The sequence below is a fragment of the Ursus arctos genome, unplaced genomic scaffold, assembly GCF_023065955.2.
Source record: "Ursus arctos isolate Adak ecotype North America unplaced genomic scaffold, UrsArc2.0 scaffold_30, whole genome shotgun sequence".
Taxonomy (NCBI): Eukaryota; Metazoa; Chordata; class Mammalia; order Carnivora; family Ursidae; genus Ursus; species Ursus arctos.
In genome coordinates this window covers 23,329,427-23,347,754 of record NW_026622986.1, presented here as the reverse complement: position 1 = coordinate 23,347,754, position 18,328 = coordinate 23,329,427, and the positions used below count along the sequence as shown (strand labels likewise).

The 18,328-nt window shown below is 41.3% G+C and overlaps 1 protein-coding gene across 2 annotated transcripts in view; it reads right to left on the bottom strand.

The window, feature by feature from the left end:
• Positions 1-18,328, bottom strand: part of DCLRE1C (DNA cross-link repair 1C) — a 34,241-nt gene that overhangs the window by 2,734 nt on the left and 13,179 nt on the right. For both annotated transcript variants that reach the window (XM_026479031.4, XM_026479033.4), the window contains 6 exons: positions 18,183-18,323; positions 14,931-15,032; positions 13,046-13,182; positions 12,071-12,125; positions 7,649-7,737; positions 6,856-6,950 (listed from right to left, as the gene is read on the bottom strand). In XM_026479031.4, coding sequence (XP_026334816.1) covers positions 6,856-6,950; positions 7,649-7,737; positions 12,071-12,125; positions 13,046-13,182; positions 14,931-15,032; positions 18,183-18,323 — 619 coding nt within the window. The remainder of the gene's footprint in view (positions 1-6,855; positions 6,951-7,648; positions 7,738-12,070; positions 12,126-13,045; positions 13,183-14,930; positions 15,033-18,182; positions 18,324-18,328) is intronic.

The following is an 18,328-nucleotide window of genomic DNA, read 5'->3' as shown; positions in this document are numbered from 1 at the left end:
ACAAATGTGCCAAATGGGGGCTTACTTTGAAGTGTCACGAACTGAAAACCAATGAATTTAATTTACGGATTTTTTTTTTTAAGCATGTTACATTAGCCATATAATGAGCCAATCCCCTTAAATTCTTAAAAGGAGGAAACCTTACTTGGAGAATGAAATTCTCATAAATGGAGTAGGCATGTAATTGGGGGGGGGGGGGGCGCAGGGAACAAATATTTTCCTGCCTTCTAATGACACCTAAGAAGAAAATTAAATGCTCATGAGACTACTGTCCATGGCAACTTAATTGTTCTAGTGTTACCTTATAACTACCTACTTAAAAAGATAACATTTTTTCCAGTGATAAAGGATGTAGCTAAACACTACATTTTTAAAAGCTCCTTTTAAAAAATGGACCACAGAGATCATTCTGCTTACATTTTACCAATGAGACCAGCCTAGAGAAGTGGTGTGACAAGACTCTGGGTCAAAACCCGGTCAGTTTGATTCCTGGCTCTGCCTAATCCTTAAGCAATGAGTTATCTCCTTTTCTGAAGGACTTAAGGTGACTGAGATGTCTAGTGACTATATTTGGAATCATTCTCAGCTCCAAGATATGGCTTATATTTCAAAACATGGATCATAAATTTGTTTTTGCCACAGTTATGTTTTAGGCAATATTTCCATATCATCTCTAAGTTGAACAGTTTCATGTTCTTCTAGATTAGTGACTATAACATTATCACGGTCTGTTTCAACAGTAAAAATCTGGCAAAACAAACAATTCATCTGTATCTAAAAAAGTTTCTATACTAAACTATCAAGATTCTGATACTATGAATTCTCTTATGACAATATAAAAATTTTAAATTTCTCTATATGAAAAAAGTGTTAAAATCCTTAACGGCATTTACACAAGCTGATAAACACAACTAAACCCAATGTTAAAAAGGACAAATATTACAATTCATAGATACTTTCCACCATCATGTCTGTAAAACCACACTGGACAACAAATCAAGCACCTTAATTTCTACAATTGCACCCAATAATGAGAGGTATGAAACAGACCTAAAGTGAAGTTAAATGTACAAAGAAAGAGGAAATACACCATTATAGCCGTAATGCAAAGCATGCAGCCGTTTTTTTGACCACAAAAAGTTTAACTGCTTTTCAGCTTGTATGCACCTCCACACTTGTACAGCTATTAGGAAACAGCCCTTGCTGCAAGCCCTCAAGTGTCTTTCCTTCCCCCCTCCCTGCCCTGGTTCCTGCTTAAGGACTGCTGTCCACCTCTCCACAAGTCGTACACAACGGAAGAACTTCAGGACCCTGTTCTTGCACTATGGTTACTACTTTCTTCATGGTGCCTAAACAATGTTGTTTTTTAAACTTTAATGTCCTCTGAGTTCTGGATATTTATATAAATGAATGGGGAGGAGGAAGTACATTAAAATATATGAAATAATTTAGAGTTGTGGAATTCTATGTAACTACTTTCTCAATTAGCTACAATTTATAATAATTATTAAATATAAGATATCAGAGCACAAACAGCTTTATTGAAATGCTTTTCAAAAAAGGCTAAGAAAAGAATGGCTCCTCAACTTACCCCTCAGAAAAATCAGTTGCTCCAAGATTTGTTCAATATTACATGGGTATTAGTACTGATTTTCTTCAACAGAACATATTTAACAGACTAAAGAAACTGAAAAACCACCCAACACACTAGTAGAAATCACCACAGACCTTACAGCCATATGCACAGGACAGAATTATAAAGTCAGTGACATGGACTAAAGCAAACCTCCCTATGGCTTACAAAATATATCTAAAACCATCTCTTAGACTGACCGTAAGATCTATACCTGTACGAATAAAAGCTACAAAAATTGCTATATTAATAAGGAATAAAAATGTTAAGGAATCAACAAGGAACAAAATCAAAAAGAAAAAGCAAAAACAATAAAATGGAAAAACTAGTGGCCCAATCAAAAAACCAAAAAAACCACATACTCAACAAAAATAAGTGTCATAGGGATAGATGTTTAAGATTTCTGCTTCCAGCCAAGAGTAACAGGGACTACATTTAACTTCCCACCTGAAACAACTAAAAAACCAGACAAAATATAACAAAGGGCTCTCAAGAAATCAGACATCAGGCAAGGAAGGACAAGGACACCTGAGACATGAAAAACAAATGAAGGGAGCTCTTAGACTGCCCCAGTTAACTTGGTGACTGTTTCCAGGCAGGAAGGAAACACCCAGGTAGAGCCCATGGACATCGTGTTGTTGAGAAGGTGTGACTGGGAGTCAGGAAGCCAAGGTGGCAGAAGCCTACAGAGCAGAGGCCTGGAGAGAGGGCCTCCTCTAGTGCTCAGCGAACAGACAAGTGCATGCTTGTGAGGTAACTACCTGAGGCCAGGGAAAACTTACTCCAAAGAACTGAAAGAAACAGTGCCTAGAATACACACAGTGCTAGGAACAGTGCCTGTTCCCACTAGAGTGGAACCCCTTATAGTTCACATGGCGGCTGAAAGGGTACTAAAAGGGGCCTTAGTAGTGGGGAGAGTTAATTCTAGACCAGATGCTGCCCTGTTCCTGCCTAACAAAGATAAAAAGCAAAACACAAAAGGATCACACTGTAGCCAAACCACTTAACCACATGTCAGAACAAAGTGCATGAATATTCTTAGAAGTCCAAAATTATATAGAACCTAACAGGGTAAACTTCTGGTAAAATGATCAAGAAAACATGGGAGTAAATCTTCGTGATCTTGGATTAAGCAATAGTTGATTAGGACACTAAAAGCACAAGAAGTAAAACAAAAATTAGATAAACTGGACTTAATCAAAATTCAAAATTTCAAACTACAAAAGACACCATCAAGAAAGTGAAAAGACAAGCTGTAGACTGGAAGAAAGTATTTGCAAATCATATCTAATAAAGGACTTATACCCAGACTCTATCAAGAACTCTTACAATGCAATAAGATCGATCATCCAATTTAAAAATGGGCAAAAGACCGAAGCATACATTTTAGCAAAGAACATAAATGGCCAATAAGCACATGAATTAAGCTCAAAATAAATAATGAAATGCAAATCAAAACTACGAGATACCTCTTTATACCCAGTAGAATGGCTACAATCAAAAGACAAAATGTGAGCTACAATGTAGAGAAAACTAGATCTTCAATGAGTGGGAATAAAAATGTGTTCTAGTTGGAAAATAGTTTCTCTAATAGTTTGTTAAAATAGTAAAACATAGATTTACTCTATGTATGTTCTGGAATAAATATGCCCTCCCCCCAATTCACATGTTGAAGCCCCAACCCCCAGTGTGGCTGTATTTGGAAATGGAGCCTCAAAGGGTGTAATTAAGTCAGTAAGGATAGGACTCTGATCAAATAAGATTAGTGTCCTTATAAGAGACATCAGAGAGCCCCCTCCCCGGGGACTACAGCCCTCTGCCCCCAGCACATGCCCCAGGAAAGGGCATGTCAGCACACAGCGACAGGATAGCTGCCTACAAGCAGAGACGAGGCCTCAGAATGAAACTTACTTTGCCAGCACCATGATCTTGGACTTCCAGCCTCCTGAGTTACGAGAAATGTCTGTTATTTAACCCACCCAGTCTGTGATATTTTGTTATGGCTGCTCAGACTAAGACCCCCACCCCCACTATCATCTAGAAATGCTACTCCTAGGTTATTTACCCCAATAAATAAATCCTATGTCCACACACAGACATGTATACAAATATTCAAAGCAGCATAATTCATAACTAAAAAGCAGAAACAACCCAAATGTCCATCAACTGATGAATGGATACATAAAATGTGGCAATAAAAAGGACTAAGTACTGATACATACAAGACAGATGAACTCTGAAAACATTATGCTAAGAAGCCAGGCACAAAAGACCAAACGTTGTATAGTTCCGTTTACATGAAATGTCCAGGAGAGACAAATCTATAGATTTAGTGGTTGCCTACAACTGGAGGTGCTAATGGGGCGAGTGACTCGAAATGGGCACAGTGTGGAGCAACAGAAATGCTCTGAAATTACAGTGGCAAATGGCTGCACGTCTGATAGTAACAGCCACGGAAGTGTTCACCCTAAAAAGGGTAAAATTTATGGTATATAAATTATACTGCAATAATGCTTTAAAAAACTGACAGTTTAAAGCAAAAAAATATTGTGGGATTTACACAAGTAAAATGTATGACAAAAACTGCACAGAGTGTGAGGGGGGAAATGCAGCCATACTGTCATTCAGTTTCTTATACTGTATTATACCATTACTAGAATAATACGTATCTTAACTTTTCACTCTGATAGGTTAAAGATGTATACTATAAGCCACTAAAATAGTTACAGCCAATAAACCAACAAGAGATTAAATGTAATCTATTCTTCCCAGACTGATCAACTAATTTACCACAATCCCAATCAGACTCCCTCCAGTGGACATTTTGTACAAATGGCAAGATGATTCTAAAATTCATATGAAAATGCAAAGGACTTGGAATAGCCAAAACAACTTTGAAAAATAGCAAGAGTTCAAGAACTTGTATCACTTACCTTCAAAATTTATAAAGGTACAATAATAAAGATAGGGCAGTACTGATGTCAAGACAGAGATGATGGAACATAACAAAAAGTCCAGAAGGAGACCCCCACATATATTGTCAACTGATTTTCAACAAAAGCACAAAGTCGATTCCGTAGGAAAAAAGATAACTCTTTTCAACAAATGGTTCTAGAGCACCTGGATGTCCATATGCAGGAGAGAGAGAGACACACACCACACACACACACAAAATAACTAGAAAATGGATCACAGACCTAAATGTAAAACCTAAAACTACAAAAATTTCTATCAGGAAAGAGAGGAGAAAATCTTTGTGACCTTGAGTCAGGCAAAGAGTTCTTAGTTATACTACCAATAAATAAATAAATATTAGTAAATTGAACATCAAAATTTAATATTTCTGCTCTTCAAAAGACTCTAAGAGACTGCAAAGATGAGCGACAAACTGCAAGGTTTTGCAAAGCATGTAATAATTTATATCCAGAAACTCTGAAAATTCAGTAATAAAAAAGCAACAAAATAATTTTAAAAATGGGGAAAGATTTGACAGACACCTCACCAATGATAATACATGGATGCCAATAAGAACATTAAAAGATGCTCAGCCTCACTAGGCTTTAGAAAAATACAAATTAAAACCATGAGATACCACTGCACACACATTAGGATATCTAAAAATACTGGCAATAAGTAGAGCAAGAGAACTGGCAAGAATGCAAAATGGTCCAACCACTCTGGAAAACAATTTGGCAGTTTCTTAAAGACACAGCTACCCTCTGACTACTCCTAGTATGAAAGCATACATTCATACAAAGATTTGCACATGAATCTTTACAGCTTTATTTGTAATCACCAAAAACTGGAGACAACCCAAATGTATAACAACAGGAATGGATGTATATCCATGGAGTGGAATACTATTCATCAATAAAAAAAGAACAAACTATTGATACATGCAACAGTATTGATAAATTTCAAAATAAATATGCTGAGTGAAATAAGCCAGACATATACTTGTATATGATTATTTTAGAAAATGCTACCTAATCTGATAGAAAGTAGATCAGTGGTTGCCATGGCACGGAGGAAGACAGCAGGGGGCAAGAGGGACAGCTGGGAGGAATTACAAAGTGGCACAAGGAAACTTGGGGGTAATGGATATTTTCATTATCTTAATTATGGTGAAGGCTTCTCAAGTATATGCATATGTAAGTCTATCAAATTGGACACTAAATGTGCAATTTATTGTTATCAATTATACCTTGGTAAAGCGTTCTTAAAAAAACCCTACAATTAAGTTTGTATATACGAAGGATTAGAAGATGTCATACATGATAGCTGTACATCTGAAAATACAACTGTTTTTCTAGAATCAGTCCTGGAATTTGCATCTTAAGGTTTTCAATTTGATTCGAAATGAGAGGAAATGCAGAAATGGAGATGGGAAAGACAGGTCTGGATTAGAATTCCAGCCCCATCACTTACTTCTGGCTGGACCTTGGGGGATTTACTTCACCCTCTAAACTTCATTTTCCTCATTAGTACAATTGGGATGATAGCCCTTCGAGGTTTGGGGTTTAGCTGTAATGTATGTAAAAGACCTAGCACAACACCTGCCGTATACAGCAGAGCTTCAATAAACACTACCATTATTATCTACTCTTTGGGTCATGTATGAGCTACACGGCACAGTAACAGACTCCCCACCAAAGCAATGAAACCTGAGAATCCTAACTACGAAGTCTGGCTGCTATAAAGGAGCAGAGCTTTGTTTGGAAACTGCAGCTCTGATTTCCTCCTCAGAGGTTACCTCTGGTCTTCGCCGGAAAACTAAAGTAGCAATGAGAAAAAGCAGGAAAGTACAGAGAAAATCCATGAGTGTAAGCACTACTGATCAATCTGGTTGGAAATGATGACAAGAAAAGTTCCCATCATCAGCATTTACTAGTATCTTGAAGGAAATGTCCAAGATTAACAGCACAGCCTCTCCCTGTGGCCTACACAAACCACACGGCCTACTTCCAGAAAGCTGAGAACATCGTTCAGTACAGGCACAGTTCTCCAGGTCACTTGTTTTAAGCCCGTGAAGGAGACAGGACTCCTAATTTCACAGGCTGAGAAAGGAAGGCAAAGCACTTGCTGAGAGCATGGTGACAAGTCTGAGTGACAGTGGGTCCCCGGCCCGCCTCTGCCCACTGCAGCTTTTATCAGACCGGAGTAGCCTGGGAAAAAGGCTTGCATGGGAACCCGCACCTCTGAACCCCGGGTCATTTTCTTACCTGAGCGTAGATGAGTTTTTCTGGCTCTCTTCAATTTTCCAAGTGGTTTATACTTTGGCTCAGTACTTTGGGAAGATCGGCATAAAGGCTTTAAGCTGAAACGAATATGAATATTTTATTTTTTCCTGTGGGGAAAGCTGCTAGAACGTAAGCATCACTTACAGAGATGATAAAAATTTGGCCATGGGGAAAATCATATAACTACTTTTCAAGACTGAAAAGCCAGGTTTAATAATTTAAAAACCGCTTCACTGTAACAAAGTGGTGAACATAAGCGCTTAAATACACGCTGCTACACAGCTATCTAATCGTAGGACTGAGGGAAGGCCGAACCCTGCATTTGCTCCTGCACTGCAGACAAGCAGGGCCCTGTCCTACAAGACCAGTGAGTGATACGGTGACACCTGGCGTTCAGGGAATACCACAGAGCTGGCTGCTTACTCTTGCCCTACTTCTTTCTCATAAGAATCTCACAAATTTGATCTCCTTATTCTAGAGACTGAAAGCTAAGGCACAGTGATGATAAAATACAAAATGGCATGGAAACCAGATTTGAGGATGGCCTGCCCTTTCTTGAGGGCCTCACTGCCCACTGCTTCCTTGTGCCAGATTCCCAGAAGCCTTTAGGATTATAGATAAAATACCCACTTGAAGAAAGGCATCGGGCTCCCAAGCAGACACATATTTACAGCCATGCCCATCTTATTTACATCCTTGCCCCCGTTTTTAGGCCCAAAACTAGTCTCAGCATCCAGCCTGTTCTACAGAAGTTCCACGAGGAGCAACTACTCACATTTCTACAACCTTATCCATAGTTGTGCCTATTGGAATGACATTTGGATACACGTTCACAGGAGAGATGTAGCTCAAGAAATCTTTAATCTAGAGGAAGGAAAATAAAACGGGTCGATTATCTCTATACCGAAAAATCTGGGTGTTAGGCAACAAAACGGAGGGCGGGAGAAAGAGCAGCAGGAATTTCTTATGGTGTGGTTCTCAATACTAGCTGCACATGGGGATCGCCTGGGGCCCTCCTGGGAAAAAACTATCCAACACTCAGGCCCACCCCCAAAAAGACTTTTGATACTGAGCTACAGTGGGTACTGGGATCAGGATATTTAAATGTTCTTTGGGTGATTCTGTTCCACAGTAAGGACTAGGAATTAGTAATGGAATTCAAAGATTCTATTTTACTTTTTTTTTTAAAGATTTTATTTATTTATTTGACAGAGACAGCCAGCGAGAGAGGGAACACAAGCAGGGGGAGTGGGAGAGGAAGAAGCAGGCTCCCAGCGGAGGAGCCTGATGTGGGGCTCCATCTCAGAACGCCGGGATCACGGCCTGAGCCGAAGGCAGACGCTTAACGACTGAGCCACCCAAGCGCCCCATCAAAGATTCTGTTTTTTTTAAAGATTTTATTTATTGACAGCAAGACAGCACAAGCAGGGGGGAGGGGCACAGGGAGAGGGAGAAACAGGCCCCCTGCTGAGCAAGGAGCCACCTGCTGGGCTTGATCCCAAGCCCTGGGATCATGACCTGAGCCAAAGGCAGACGCTAAAACAACCGAGCCACCCACGCACCCCTGTATTTCTTTAAATGACATTAGTTTCCTTGTCTAAGAAAGTCACCCATAATTAACTAATTCCCTTCAAGTAAATGAGAATTAAGGTGAATATTTAATACACACAAGAAAACAAGGTTTTAGAATTGCATCTTTTCTCCAGCAAATAAAATAAGGAAATTGCATCTTCCAGGATGCTTGATTTGTTCTAAATTTATTCTCATCTAGAGGACAATGCAAAAATTTCATGAATACCTTGATTTTCTGCAAAGTTCAGAATGCTAAACAAGAGCTCTGTCACTACTCCTCAAAACATCTCTACAACGCAGACAAGTTTCAGCTTTGTCGCTTAATACATCTTGGTGAGCATGTAACCTTGGTCAAGTTACCTGAAGTCTCTAAGTTATTAGATTCTTCATCTAAAAGTATAAATGAGATAATGCATGTGAAGTGTTCGGCACCTGGCATATGTTTAACATTCAATGGAATTATCCATCACAAAGATAATGACAACACAAAGGTTTTTATTCCCTTCTGCAAATGGGGAAACTGAGTTCTGAGATTATTAGAACTCAACTCTACCAAATCAAGAGGTAGGAACCCACGAATTATCAATAACTTCATATTAAAGTGGCTACCTTACTTAAAACAGGAGAAAAAACAAGAGGACCCATTCATTCTTCAGGTATTTTTCATAAACAAATTCTTTTGTATTTTCAGAGCAGGCATGCAAACAGAAACTATTATTTACCTGCCCACAAGCTACATGATTTGCGTAATTAATTCAAAGTTGAGGCTGGTAGAAATCTGAGGCTCCTTCTACTTAGAAATGAAGTGGCCACAGGAGACAAGAGACACCTACTAGACAGGCACCCTCTGTCCCTTGTACAAGCTGATGTCCTTACATCAGATGTCTGCCTTAAAACAATTCATGAACACTGTCTATTCTCATTATCCGCAGGGGTTATGTTCCTTGAGGTCACCGGGAACGGTGAATGAGCAAACACTGAACCACTACACGTAAGGGGAAAAGAAGGTTCCTCTGAACCTCTGGTCACTGCGTTTTTGTCAACCTATCAATGCATCACCTTGTTTTATGTGTGTGTGTGTTCAAAGATACCAATTCAGGGGCACCTGGGTGCCTCAGTCAGTTGGTTCAGTGTCTGCCTTCGGCTCAGGTCATGATCCCAGAGTCCCACATCCGGCTCTTTGCTCAACGCGGAGCCTGTTTCTTCCTCTGCCCCTCCCCCCACTTGTGCTCGCAAACTGTCTCTCTCTGATAAATAAAATCTTAAAAAAAAAAAAAAAAGACACCTATATTCAGTATGTACTGTTGATTCATTACTATGAACTCACAGTCAACAGCACCATAACTCGTCCCTGAACAAAGCTTATCAAACACACGGCTTTTCTCCAGAAGGCACCTGCCAGCCTGTGTGCTTAGGAACATACACAGCACCTCAGCACTGCACTTGGGGCCGTTTCAGACAGTGAAATCCCCAACCAGCAGCACAGAACTGTGTACAACGCAGCATGGGACTGACTGCAGAAGGAGCCCTGTTTACCCCACGAGCTCGGCGGAGAGGGCACAGCACGGCCTTGTGCGGCCTAAACTGGGCATCTGCGTGGCCGGTGACTGCTGGGCGTGTCTGCAAACAACCCCGCAGTGCTGCCACTATGAATTTGGGGGTCACAACAAATTTTAGTGAGCAAGCAAACTTGTAAATAAGGAATCCACAGATAAGGAGGATCAGCTGTATTTGAAAAAATCTGACAGGAAATGATACTTAAATCTACAATTTATGGGGGCGCCTGGGTGGCTCGGACGGGTAAGCAGCCGACTCTTGGTTTCAGCTCAGGTCACGATCTCAGGGTCGTGAGATGGAGCCCCTTGTGCGGCTCTGCAGGGAGTCTGCTCCAGAGTCTCTTTCTCCCTCTGCCCCTCCTCCCACTCACATGCGTGCTCTAAAATAAATAATTCTTTAAAATCCACTATTTACGTTTTTAAATATATTTTAACATGATCTATACTTGGGATAGGCCTATTAATTAGAGCACGTCTCAGAAAAGCCTGTCTGCTTCTCGCCACCCTGAGAGAAGATGACCACGTGGCGCGCACAGCGACCCACGGTGTGCGTGATCACGAGCGCTAATCCAGGGGGAGTGTGGCGGGCTGACGGCAGGCCGGGGGGTCATCTGCTTCATCTCTCCGCTCAAGCACCAGGGAAACAGCTCCTTCCTGGGGGGTAAGTGCATAAAATCGCAGGAGGGCTTATGCTCCCCAACTCAGCTGCTAACTGCACTGAAGGAGGGAAATGGGCCAGAAGTTGTCCTAAGTGAAAAAGTAAGGCCTACCCTCTTCCCTGATTAGATGCCCTCCCCGTGGCTGAGACAGGACACCCAGCCACTATGGGATCAACAGGCAGGGACCCTGCTGCTGAGCCAGACGCCAAACCAAAGACAAATCCCCAGAAGGAGGCTCTGACAACAATCTGAGATTTCAGGATAAAATAAGGAAAACACATTAACTAAATAATACCATCACAATGAATTCCTTCCAGGCTGCTCTTGGATAACCTATTTGTACCTGAAAGTTAAGGTAAGTTATTTAATAGAGATGTCATTGTAATATTTTGATAATATGATAAAGAATCATTTACAATACTATGGCTGACTTGATAAGAATGCCACTACCTGGAGCTCTGGAAGAATCCACCTGTTCAAATCATTAACACGTCCACGGCTCACTGCGGCAGTGCTGTATCCATGTATCCCAAATACAAAAATAATAGTTATCAGGGAAATCAATCTTTAAGTGCTGAAATGGTCAAACTAAAATTATATGTGACTTCAAGTGTCATACAAAGTCTGATTTTATATACCTTTTTCTCCTGATACGTACATGAAATTACTAAAACTCAGCACTTACAAGATGCTAGCATTTACTTTTGAAATGCACGAGGAGTTTGCAAATAAATTACACATATTCAAGTTCCCACGCTAGTGAATAGGCCAATTCTCTATATAAAAAGGATCCTAACAATGCAACTGTTGAAGTACTGAACTCTACATCCGAAACTAATGATGTCCTCCTATATGCTGGCTAATTAAAAAAACAAAAAATAAAAATAAAAAGGATCCTAATAAAACCATTTAATAAACCTTAAACTCCTAAGAATAAGGTCTTTATCTCAATCACCTTTGTTCTTCCCCACTGCTGAATATTCAGGACTTTTTTTCAATTTTTCAGCACAATCCAATCTTGGAAGAGGACAAAAACCTGGACAGCACCTTGAGGCTGCCCATGAGATTTTATCCGTGATACTCCTTTACATAAGACCTCTTAGGACAGGTGAACAGAACAACCGAAGTGGGGAAGTTAAAATGCATGCAGGAAGCGAGACGGGAAGAAAACCTTAATCATCCGTATTCAATGTTTAGGCTGAAAACAGGTGATAATAACCAATTTCCTCTGTACTCAGTAAACACAGCTCATCTGCTGACATTTCCCCTACATTTCTTTAGGAAAAGCCACAACAAATCTTAAGCAGTAGGGAAAGAGATGCCTCAGGTAGTCGGGGGGACTAATGCTGTCACCATGAAGGCCGCCAAAGCAGCTGGCAACAGAGTCCTGAGTACATGGGCTCCTCTTACCTCACTGTAGGAAGAATGAAAAGAAAAACAAGCTCTGTATGAACTCTCTCCAGTCCTAAAGGGAAATGAAAACACAAAATTAAAAGGTCACTTATCCAAACTAAGCTAAGCTCTAAATTTCATGCCTTCCCACTTAATCCATTCCAATATAAAACCACCCTACAGTCACGGGTTTCTCCCCGGGACAAGAGGGAACTCTCCAGAAATACAAATACTCGTAGGCATTCTGAATACCCAATATTAAGGGAAGTACTGCTGAAACATGACGATTATGGTACTCCTCTACTCCACCGAGGGCTTCTATCCCCCACGACGCCAGTTCCCCACTCTACTCCCCGACAAGCAAGACACCTCCACTCTCCAGCCACCCGACTGGAGTAGGCTTCAGGAAATCCTGGCTCATGGTACTGGCCATCAGGCAGGTTTGGAAGTAGCACCTCTTTAAATAGCATTTAAATTTCGGAAGTTATTCTCCACAATTATAGTATATCCTCCTCTTTGGGTTAGGCTAGACTGCACTTAATCTAAAACAAATCAGGGCGCCTGGGGGTCTCAGTCGGTTAAGCATCTGCCTTCAGCTCAGGTCATGATCTCTGGGTCCTGGGATCCGCCCAAATCGGGCTTCCTGCTCAGCAGAAAGTCTGCTGCTTTCTCTCCCTCTGCCCCTCCCCTTCTCTCTCTCAAATAAGTAAAATGTTTTTTTAAAAAAGATTTTATTTATTTGACATACTGCGCGAGCACAAGCAGGGGGAGCAGCAGGCAGAGGGAGAAGCAGGGAGCCCGATGAGGGACTTGATCCCAGGACCCTGAGATCATGACCCAAGCCAAAGGCAGACGCTTATTAACGGACTGAGCCACCCAGGCGTCCCCATAAATAAAACCTTTAAAAAGAAGAAACAAACAAAAAAACTAAAATAAACCAGATAAGTTACCTCAAAAGCAAGGTTTCTCTCAAAAGAGAGGTTGCTTTCTTACCTCACAATTACATTTGTTTTTCTGGTTCTTTCTCCAAACCACATAGTGGATGGTTTAATGCTGATTGTGTGGAGTGGAATTCTATTTTTGGAAATAATTCCACAAGGTAATTTATTCCAATGAAAATATTCCTCTGCCTAAAAGATTTCAAAAACAGAAAAGCAGTTCAACACTTTCAACAAATCTCTTTGTGGGCAGGGTCTCAAAAACAAGTGTTTATAAGTTTACAGACATGAAATAAAAAAGCAGATGTAAGGAGACAATCAGATAATGCCAAATTTAGGACCATTCTGCAAAACGACTGGCCTGGTCTCTTCAAAAATATCAATGTCCTGAAAGAAAAGTGAAAGGCTGGACACTTAATCTACATCAAGAGACGGAAGAGGCCACAGTGACCGCAACACACACCCGACCTTCGCTCAGGATGCCCTGCTCCCTCTCCACACGCTAAGAAGGACACTACTACACAACCAGGGAAGAATGAATACGGGCCGCATATCCAATTTTTTCAAAACAAAGTTGGAGGAAAAAGTAACAAAAGTGTTTTTAAAGGCTGAAAACCAGTGGGACTATTTTCCCGAAGACGTCGTGTATGCATCGGGTCCTACAAAACCATTAGCACTCCATCCAAATCAAAGGTCATCAGGGCCTCTGCTGTGGGTCCTGACGAGGAGGCGGGGGATATGCGGGGTGTGAGCCGTGAGCAGGATTCCTGAGGCCACGGGACCTGAGAACTAAGCCACTCCAAGGAGTGTCCCAAGGCAAGTAGCCATGTGGGAAGTGACAGGAGTGACAGTTACAAATGCAGCTACTTTGTGGGATGTAAGAAAACTCAGAGCAGAGAAGTCTGCCAATTAAAAGATTTACGGGGCTTGTGCGGACCAAAGGCTACAAGTCCAACAAAAAAGGGACAAAACAGTTGCTATTCTCTAAGTGATGTCGATCCATCTGCGAATTCGGTGAGGATGTGTGTCTGTGCACAGACACACAAAAGGGTGAAATAAATTCATGACTCGGGTTTTGATAGGCAGCTTACCAATCACCAAAATAATTTCTTACCTTGTGGTTATCCTACAGTGGTCTGAAGTAGAATATTCCATGTTACACGTGAGAATTCTTTTTTTTTTTTTTAATTATGCTTTACTTTAGGGCTGAGCAAGTCTACTTTAGGTTTTTGGCAATGGAGCCAATATTACTATCACAGTGAGTTAATATGTAAATACAATGTTTAAAAATAAAAACTACTCAGCATTTGAATGCTCAGATATTTTAAAATTTAGAGGAAACTCATGATCATGCAAACCCCCACCTCTGAAGATCACAATTTAGTATTAGTGACATTGAATGACTATATAAATTGAGAGGGAAAAAAAATGTTAAGGGCAAATGCAAAATTTAATACCTGACCTTTAATAACAGAAGGGTACTTATTAAGTGAAGGGAGTTCTATGCTGGCACTCGAAAATGAATTACAAATGAGCTGCAAAGACACTAAAAACGCTCATCTGAGACTGGACCAGCGATATATAAAACCATTTCAAAGTGTGAAGCAAAGTTAGATCTAAGTATTTAACTCAAATGAGAAGAAAAATAGTTTATACATGTGTACACAGGTCATGAGTCTCAAATATAAATAACAATGGATTGTGTTTTCTTAAGTTATAAGCTCTAATATATAGCTAATTTCTTTATAAATACATTACTCATTGTGTAATTCACTACAAATAAACATGTATCCAATGCGTATGGATTTATTTCACTAAAAAACAAAGAGGGTCTCTGTTTCCTACCACGCCGTCTATGGCAATGGAACACAGTAACGTCCAGCTGCGTGGCCTGGGGTAATACATCACTCCCACAACAAGAAAAACAATTTACTCCGTACCTTCGGATGGCGACAGGCATGGATCTGAGTGCTGCGGTCTGTTGTGAGATGATGAAGAATGTCCGGCATGTTTCTAAACATGTCTAGTTTGTCCACATGAATCTGAATAAAATAACACATATAAGCCTATTCTTTTGAATTGTATTTCCTATGAACTGTTCAAGGGTAATTATGCCGAGCAAATCATCCAGTTAGTGCACTTTCTTCTTTCTTAAAACTTAGTTTTGGGTGGGGTGGCTGGGATCAAGCCCCGTGCAGGGCTCCCAGTTCAGCACCGAGTCCGCTTGCCAATCCCCGGCCCCCCACTCAAATAAATAAAATCTTCAAAACAAAACACCCCTAGTTTTTGGCTATTTCAGTGCACACTGGTATTCTGCCAGGATATCAACCAGCAAAGGACGAAGATCATATTCCCACCAGTCAGCATTAGTGCCTACTGGTGGTGGTAATAAAACATTCCGGAGACTCGGTGGATTTCCTTGAATCACACTAATACAGCTGACCCTGAACAACACAGGGGTTGGGACACCAACTCCCACAATCAAAAATCCCCGTAACTTTCTACTCCCGCTAATAGCCTACCGTTGATCAGAAGGCTTACTGATACCATCAACAGTCAACTAACACATATTCTGTGTATGTATCACACACTGTATTCTTACAACAGAGCAAGCTAAAGAAAAGAAAATGTTATTCAGAAAATCATAACAGAAAATACACTTGGGAGTACTGCACTGTATTTTTTTTTATTGAGGTACAGCTGACCCACAATGTTACGTTAGTTTCAGGTGTACAACTTAGTGACTGGACGAGCCTGTAACTGTGGGTTATGCTGTGCCCACAGGTGTAGCCACCATCTGTCACCACACAGTACTGTGTGTGATACAATACCGTGTCTATCGAAGAAAATCCACGTATGAATGGACCCGTGTAGTTCAAACCCGTGTTGTTCAAGAGTCAACTCAACTGTCCTTCAATCCATCAAGTCATTCAACTCCTATTTATTGTACGCCTACTATGTGTCAAGTTTTACTCTAAATATGTCAGCAATCAAGAATCACTGACTTGGGACGACACACCCCCAACATGCCATGGAAGCAGGGCAGTTTCAGGGGGACACAGCTGGAGTAGGAAGCAGAGACCCAGATTCCCCCCTTACCACACACCCCTTTACAGGATTAAAAGGGGGAGAGCAGATGCAGAAAAACAAAAAAAAAAAAACAAAAACAAAAAGAAACCTTAGCCACCTTTAGAATTTTAAGGCTAATACATTTTAAATTGTTAAACCAATGTGTCAGTTTTAAAAAATACTCTCTTTTAAAGTAAGTAACATGTATGTAAATTGATATTAGGACTATGAAATGGCACAAATAAGTAGTATTCTCATTTTGAAATCTGATTAACAACAGATTAGAATAATGTCAAATCGCTGGGGTAATTAATACCAAGACAAGCATAAAAAGAATCCAGCATAACTGCTTACTTACCCTGTGGCCTATTCCGCTCACTCCCTGTTTACTAACAACTAACAAGTAATAACAAATTTGCTTTTCTGGACTCTCTAAGGAGATAAAAAGGGGTAAATTTTGAGGTGTACAGACCTACAGAAACTTTTTTATCCTCAAAAAAATAAAGAAGCCTGAAAAAGTTGCCAGAGATCATCTCTGAGGTCCCTTAGCCAAAAAACCTCCCTGCTGTCCCTTTTTAAATTCCTGATCTGAAATTGTTTCTATCCCCTAGAAGGGATTCAGGGGCCTGAGAGAGGGCTCACGCCAGGACGACTCTGAGGTCACCGGGTCACCACCCAAGGCTGCTCTCCCCCATCTACACCCCTCCTCAGCCCACGGTTCCTTCCTGCAAGGCCTTCCTAGATTTCACACACACGAACATTTACGGTAAACACAAATTTGGGACTGGCTACCTTTGTATTTCATCAAGAGAGGACAGGTTAAAAAAAAGCAGATAATAGAGATCAGTGTGTGTGTGTGTGTGTGTGTGTGTGTGTGTGCGCGCGCGCGCACGCGTACACGACCTATTATAATACACTGTGATTTTTAAAAGGCAATTTAACACCAAAAAAACAGGAATGAAAAGCTAAGAATGAAAGCAAATCCTTCTCAAAATGGAGAATTCACAACTTTATACCAATGTATTTCAGCAGAGGGACCTAAAGGGAGGAAAAAATTAAGGAAAGGAGGACAGAGGGAGACTTACGAAGGGAGGGAGGGAGGAATTTTTTTAAAATTTCAAATGCAGAAAAGCTACATCGTTTTTATTTTACGGAATGACACTGTGTAGAAGTAAGTTCTTGGCACAAGTTTGTTGGCTGGGGGTCTATGTGAGAAGGTACAAAACAGAGCAGAACTTAAACGTCCAACCCGCTCCAGCACTTTGTTTTATTCAGGGTCATTCCCAGAACTCCCATCTTCTGTCGGGACAAGACAGGAGCCACGGGCTCGGCGGCTCCGTCTGAGAGCCCAGCACGAGCCACGAGGAAGGGACAGGTGAAACCCAACTCCCTCCCAGCCTGATATAAGCCGATCCATCCAGAAGCTTCGGTGCTCTAGGACAGTGGTTTTCACACACCTGGACCAGGACCCACAGTAAGAAATAGGTTTCCCAGGGGAACCCAGCACACGCGCTCACACACACGTTATGTAAAGGCACGTGTCTGATTTTCTACGTAAACGCTCACAAAACCATCATTACTCGGACTGGAAGCAATACACTCAGATCACTACATTTGTTTCATGACCCACAGTTCTGAAAAAAAACGTCATCTACAGGACATTTCGTCAAAGGGCTCTTCTCAGCCACAGGGCTGCACTTGGCTCCCCCCGAGAGCACATGAATAAAAAGAGATGACCTCTCACTCCACAGGGGCTGCCAACCCGGGCCACTCGTCCTTTGTGGTTTTGTTTGGTTTTTGTTTTGTTTTGTTTAAAGATTTCATTTATTTGACCAGAGAGAGAGAGAGAGAGAGTGCACAAGTAGGGGGAGAGGCAGAGGGAGAAGAGGACGCAGGCTCCCCTGGACTGAGCAAGGAGCCCAATGCAGGGCTCGATCCCAGGACCCTGGGATCATGATCTGAGGGGAAGGCAGGCGCTTGACGACTGAGCCACCCAGGCCCCCAATACACGCCCTTTCATAGGTTGCTTCCCTCTTCTACTGCGGTAGGGTTTTGGGGGAGGGGGAGGGGGAGGAAAGTAGAGGCTGGAAGGAGCAACAGAAAAGAAAGAGCCATCACCATACCTGGACTCCAAATTCTTCACTAAGGTTGGTGAATAGGTACTCATACCCGTAAGCTGCTTTGCAGTTCAGCCACACGACATGGTATGGACTCCGAGTGATCCAGCTTCGAACCAGCTCTACTACTCCACTCAGACACTCCTCCTGGG